Source organism: Episyrphus balteatus, chromosome 1, assembly GCF_945859705.1.
Source record: "Episyrphus balteatus chromosome 1, idEpiBalt1.1, whole genome shotgun sequence".
Lineage (NCBI taxonomy): Eukaryota > Metazoa > Arthropoda > Insecta > Diptera > Syrphidae > Episyrphus > Episyrphus balteatus.
In genome coordinates, this window is record NC_079134.1 from 92,451,004 (window position 1) to 92,457,933 (window position 6,930).

General features: G+C 33.0%; 1 protein-coding gene across 1 annotated transcript; it reads left to right on the forward strand.

Annotated features, from left to right (window-relative positions):
• The first annotated feature begins 630 nt into the window (after positions 1-630).
• Positions 631-5,115, forward strand: LOC129908549 (uncharacterized). Its single transcript, XM_055985132.1, has 4 exons — positions 631-938; positions 1,251-2,214; positions 2,416-3,816; positions 4,474-5,115. Exons 1-4 carry the CDS (start codon positions 631-633, stop codon positions 5,113-5,115), a joined length of 3,315 nt encoding a protein of 1,104 aa, XP_055841107.1.
• Positions 5,116-6,930: the final 1,815 nt, after the last annotated feature.

Here is a 6,930-nt window from a genome sequence, read left to right on the forward strand (position 1 = left end):
GTTAAATCCGTGTTAAATTTTTGACACTATGAGGTTAATAAAAAAATTTCAGCTGTATGGATTATTGTTTAAAATTTTGTCTGCCTTTTTTCTGCCATGATACTCCTTTTTAATAAAAAAAAAAAACAAAACAAAACCATCTGCAAAAAAAATTTAACTCAAATTTAACCAGGTCCCGGAGCCCAATAAATTTTTAGCAGCTGAAAATTTTTATTCACCTCAATAGTGTCAAAAATTTTACACGAATTTAACTATTTAACGCAATTCACACACGGCCTTAGAATATCATTCATTAGTCTTTGGAATGTCGCTGGGGCATTCATCAAGCCGAAAGGCATTCTAAGAAATCATATAAGCCTTCGGGTGTTACAAAGGCTGTCTTTTCAATATCCTCTTCTCTAACCAATATTTGATAATAGCCTTTAGCTAAGTCTATAGTTGTAAAATAGTGTGGCCTGCCCATCTTGTCTAATATGGCGTCCATATTCGAAAGTGGTTGTTTGTCATCTAATTAGTTAAAAAAAAAAAAAAAAATCAAAAAAGTCTATAAACGTTCAAAAAAAAAAAAGTTTTAAAAACTTAAGTCTAAATAATTTAAAGCCGAAATATAATTCCATGAAAATTATTAAAATGCCAGATGGTACAGGAGTGAAGACAGAAGATGTTAAGGATGTTGCAACAATGATGACGCCAACCTACAATTCCCCAATTCCACGACTCGATCTTAAGTCATCAAATATGGCTCTAGCCTGGAAAAATTGGTATGCACAATTTCAAATTTATCTTCGTGCATCAAGTCTAGATTCCCAATCAGATCAGCGAAAAGTGGCTCTACTCCTCCACCACATGGGTCCAGATTCTCTGGAAGTCTTTTACTCATTTAATTTGGATATTGATGCAGTTGAGTTCACTGAGCTTGTAGAGCTTGTAGCCAGATGGTACAGGAGTGAAGACAGAAGATGTTAAGGATGTTGCAACAATGATGACGCCAACCTACAGTTCCCCAATTCCACGACTCGATCTTAAGTCATCAAATATGGCTCTAGCCTAGAAAAATTGGTATGCACAATTTCAAATTTATCTTCGTGCATCAAGTCTAGATTCCCAATCAGATCAGCGAAAAGTGGCTCTACTCCTCCACCACATGGGTCCAGATTCTCTGGAAGTCTTTTACTCATTTAATTTGGATATTGATGCAGTTGAGTTCACTGAGCTTGTAGAGAAGTTAAAATCCTATTTCTTGCCAAAAGTCAACATTACTATCGAGAGGCACAAGTTTTTCACGAGGACGCAACAGGTTGGAGAATCGATGAGTATGTCACAGCACTTAAAAATCTAAGTTTTTCCTGTGATTTTGAGACTGTTCGAGAAGATTTAGTTAGAGACATTTTTGTCTGCGGACTAAATAATAATTGGTCTAACGTTAAGGAACGTCTCTTAAATGAAGGCGCTATCAAACTTGAAAAAGCCCTTGATATTGCCAAGGCCATAGAAGTCACAAAAGATCATGCAAAACAATTACAACAAAGTGATTCCAGCAACGTAATCAATGTCATGAAACGTTATCCCGCTAAAAAACAACCTTATAATCCGACAAACCACTCGCCCAGCAACAACCACAATTTAAAAAAATCAAAGTCTAACACACAATACAATCAAAAGTCTAACAGTCAGTCATCGTCACAAAAAAATTGTTCCCGTTGTGGAGAGATTCATCGCTACCGATGCCCTGCAATTGGTATAACTTGTAATACATGCAAGAGAAAGAATCACTTCTCTAAAATGTGCCGTTCTAATAAAACAAATTCTAAAAATGTATATGTGCGCAACGTTGATGCTGATGAAGACAATGATGACGCCGACGAATTGTTTTTGGGTTGTTTGGAGCAAAGCACAGCAACACCAAAAAACAGTTGGGTTATCTCGCTAAAGACAATGGATCACGTCATCGATTGCCAAATTGATACCGGAGCACAAGCAAACGTCATGTCGCTTACACAGTTTCAACAAATACGCAGTTCTTCTACACAGTTAAAATCATCGTCTACTCGAATAATGACATTTAGTGGAGAACCTTTACCTGTCATCGGCTGCACAACTTTAGAGTGTCTATACAATAATCAGCAGCATTGGATTCCATTTCACATTTTGGATATAAATTGTCATGCAGTTCTTGGATTATCATCATGCATTAATCTTAAGCTAATAAACAAGGTAGATGAAATTAAACTTGCATGCATAAATAAAACTAGTTCTAAGATTTCTAATAATTCTAATAAATTTCTAGATAAAGATGTGAAAAATTCAGTAGATAAAAGTGCAAATAATAATTTTAAAAATAGCAAATCAATTTTAGAAAATTATAATGACGTGTTTGAAGGCCTCGGGTTATTGAAAAATAAATGCCATTTAAAGGTTACTGCGGATATATCTCCTTCCATTGATAGTCCTCGTAAAATTCCGTTTGCTTTAAAAGATTTATTAAAAGAAGAGTTAGACCGTATGGAAACTTTGAAAGTTATTGAAAAAGTTGAAGAGCCAACTGAATGGGTCAACTCGATAGTTTTGGTCAAAAAAGCAAACGGAAAGTTAAGAATTTGTCTCGATCCAAGAAATTTAAACAAAGCCCTTCTCCGAGCACATTATGTTTTTCCAAATATTGACGAGATTAAATCAAAGTTAAGCGGTTCAAAATTTTTTACGACCTTAGACGCGAATTCGGGTTTCTGGGTTATTCCATTAGACGATGAGTCTTCCAAATTGTGTACATTTATCACACCATTTGGAAGATATCGTTTCTTACGTCTGCCTTTTGGAATAAACGCAGCACCCGAGATATTTCATGCTGAAATGATTAAACATTTTAGTGATATCGATGGTGTCGAAATTTATATTGACGATTTTTTTCTGCATGCCCCTACATTGGAAAAACATAATGTGATTTTAAAAAAGGTTTTAGAACGTGCTCGAAAGATTGGTCTTAAATTCAATAAAGAAAAATCTAAAATTTGTCTAAGTGAAGTCAAGTTCGTTGGTTATATTTTTAATCAGCATGGTGTCCGACCAGATGACTCTAAAGTCGAAGCAATTTGTAAAATGTCCCGTCCTACGTCCGTCAGCGAATTACAGCGATTTTTGGGCATGGTCACCTATTTAGGTAGCGTTGTAAAAAATTTGTCTGTTCAGAATAGTAATCTGCGTCAACTCTTGAAAAAAGAAGTAGCATGGCACTGGAATGATGTCCATGAAAAAGAATTCAACATGTTAAAGACACTTATATCAAACGCCCCCATTTTGACTTTCTATGACCCTAACAAAACTATTGTTTTATCCGTCGATGCATCAAAGGGTGCAGTAGGTGCAGTCATTTCGCACAATAATAGCCCAATTGCTTACGCATCCGCAACTTTGACATCAAGCCAGCAAAATTACGCTCAAATAGAGAAAGAGCTATTTGCAATTCTCTTTGGATGTATTAAATTCCATCAATATATATATGGTAAACGAGTCGTTGTCGAGACTGATCATAAGCCTCTTATCCCTTTGTTTGATAAAGCATTATACAAAGTCCCTGCTCGACTTCAAAGGTTTATGCTTCGGTTGCAGTCTTATGATTTGCAGGTTTTGTACAAACCTGGCAAATACATGTATACAGCCGATACGCTTTCCAGAGCCCCATTATCAGAAGAGACTTTAACTGAGTTTGACAATGACTTGACACTTCATTGTAACTTATTAGTGTCCACTTTGGCTGTTTCGCGAGAAAAGTTACAAGAAATCAAAGAAGCTACTAATAAAGACGAAGTTTTGTCAAAGGTTAAAAAATACATACAAATCGGGTGGCCAAAAAAAAAAAGGTCTGTCGCAAAAGATTGCATGCCATATTTTAAGGTCAATAATGAGTTGCATGTGATTGATGATATTTTGTTAAAATCTTACCGTATAGTGATCCCTTCCTCTATGAGACACGATATTTTAAAACTTATACACGAAGGACACTTAGGAATTCAAAGATGCCAAAGTCTAGCTAAAGATTTAGTTTTTTGGCCAAATATTAACAATGATATTCAGAATATAGTAACTGACTGCGAGATTTGTATGCGCCACCGTAAATCACAACCTAGAGAACCTTTACAACCGCATAAAATTTATTCAATTCCATGGTACAAGGTGGGTACAGATTTGTTTGAGTTTAACAAGCAAATTTATTTGCTTGTTGTTGACTATTGGTCAAAATACATTGAAATTGAGCACTTGAGCTCTGGTTATAGTAGTCAGTTTGTCGTGAAAAAACTCAAGTCTATTTTCGCTCGTCACGGGATTCCACGAATCATGATTTCAGACAACGGACCTCCATATAATTCCGAAGTTTTTAAGTTATTTTGCCAAGATTGGCAAATTGAGCATATAACGTCGAGTCCATACTTGCCACGTTCTAATGGTTTAGCGGAACGTTCTGTACAAACCATTTAGAAACTTTTAATGAAGTGTAAAGAGTCAGGTTCTGATCCATATGTGTCATTACTGCACTATAGGACAGTAGCTAAAGGTACTATACCATCGCCTTCAGAACTTCTTATGTCCCGAAAACTTCGAACAAAAATACCATCCATGTCTAAAAACTATAATTCAAAAGAAATTAACTATAAAATGGTCGAAAAAGAACTAAAATCAAAAAATAATAAATCGAAAGCTCACTACGACAAATCGTCGAAATCTCTTGAACCTTTAAAAGAAGGACAAAAAGTTCTATATAAGCAAAATCCTACGTCAAATTGGACTTCTGGAATAGTTACAGAAAAATGTCAAGAACCTAGGTCGTATATAATTGAAGACAAACAAGGCAGTACATATAGACGTAATAGACAACACATAATTGATACACACACAGATAAAACAGTAGATCCAGTATCTGAATTGACTCAGGATACTGAAACTTCACCACAAGATACAAATTATACCACTTCTTCAGAAGTGAATCAAGACATTGAACTGTTGCCTACGGATAAAAATCATGCCTCTTCTTCAAACACAACTAGATCTGGCAGGAAAACAGCTCCTCCAGAGAAATTTACATATGACAAGGATCATATTAAACAATTGATTTGCTGTTAATTTTTATTTTGGTCTATCATATTTATCTAATGAATTTTAATTTTTTTATATGACTTGAAATAATTATCAGCTATTTTTCTTTATTAATTAATCATTTTTAGTTTTTCTTTAAATATGTTTTTATTTTCCAATTAATGAATTTTGATTTTCTTTATTAGGTACTTGAAGTTATTAGTTAAGTTCTGTAATTTATTTTTCTTTTTTTTAGTTTTAAATAATATCTTAAAAATAAAAATAAAATAAAAAAAAAAAAAAAAAAATAAAAATAAAAAAAAAAAAAAAATAGTTATAAGTTAAACTTCAAAAGAGAGATGTTATATGTATATCATAATGTATGTATTGTATACATATGTCTTACTCCTTCCTCTGTAGTTGTTTAAGCTAATTTAGATAATAAGTTGGTTCTAAGAAGTCAGTCATTCTTTGTCACTTGAACTATTAACATTAAATAAAGAACTGTGCCAGTGGCTTCAAAACGTCTTGATTTTCAATTACTTAACAGTTATTTCGTTTGATTTCCTATAGTCTATGACTAAACGAAACTTTTGGATCCCGGAATTGTCACTCTTTTTCGGGACTACAATTAAAGGGCTTGGATATTTTGATCTACTTTTGCGTATTATACCTTGCTTTTCCATTTCAGCTATCTGTTTTCTCACTTCTTCTTCGTGTTTAGGAGGATACCTATATAATTTTGCATTGACTTGAGCATAGTTGTCCTAATTTCATGTTTTATAACTGGAGTGCTAGTTAGCTTATCTCCTTCCTTAAAAAATAACTTTTTAAATTTTTGTATTACTTTGGTTATTGCTCCGTACTCTTCTTTATTTAAATAGTCAAGTTTAAGTCGCTCAATTATGTAATTTTCGTCAATAGTTTCTAGTGTATGCATTTCGTCATATGTATATGGTTTCCCTATTAATTTTATAGTCTGTTCATTGAGACATATGGTTCCTGCCTTTAAGTCGATAAGCATATTTAGTTTGTTAAGTATGTCAGTACCTATAATAAATTGGTAACGTCTATTTGGTAAATTTTTAAATTTCCATTTTAAACATGCTCCTTTAGGAAACTTGAGCTCTTCAGGTGCTGTTGTATGTGCTTCATATTCAATTGCATCTTTACCATTTATTGTTGTAAAATGTATGTATAGGATTAATTTTAATAGTCTTAAAGTCATTTATTTTTTCGTCAATAATACTAAGGGTCGAACCTGTGTCAATTAAAGCTAGATATTTCGTCTTGTTTATAGTTATTTTTATAGTTGGTAGTTCATCCGAGGCTAGTTGATAAAAAAACTCAGAATTGTTGGTCTCATGTTCTACATAGTAATCTTCTCTTTCTATATTGCTACAATCCATTGGCTCTTGTCGGCTCTGACCAGAATTTCTATTATTAACTGAAACTCTATTAACTCGTTGGTTGAGGGCGATATTGGCCCGAATTTCCGTTATTATTTGAATTATAATTTCTGGAATTTACGTTATTATCTGAATTATAGTTTCTGTGATTTGCATTATAATAATTAATAATTTGAACTGTTATTAAAATTATTACTTGGATTCCTAAACGGATTTGAACTTGGTTTATTATAGTTTTGGAAATTCTGTTGTTGTCGATTTTGGCCCGAATGTCCATAACTATTTACATTTTTATTTCTGTTTTGAATATTATTATTTATGATAGTCTTTTTAAAATCAGTTCTAACATTTTTTTTATATTCGTTTCTAATACACGAATCTTCATAATTTCTTGATGTCATTATTTCAAAGATTTTATTTATATCATGTAATTCATATATTTTATCTAACAAAG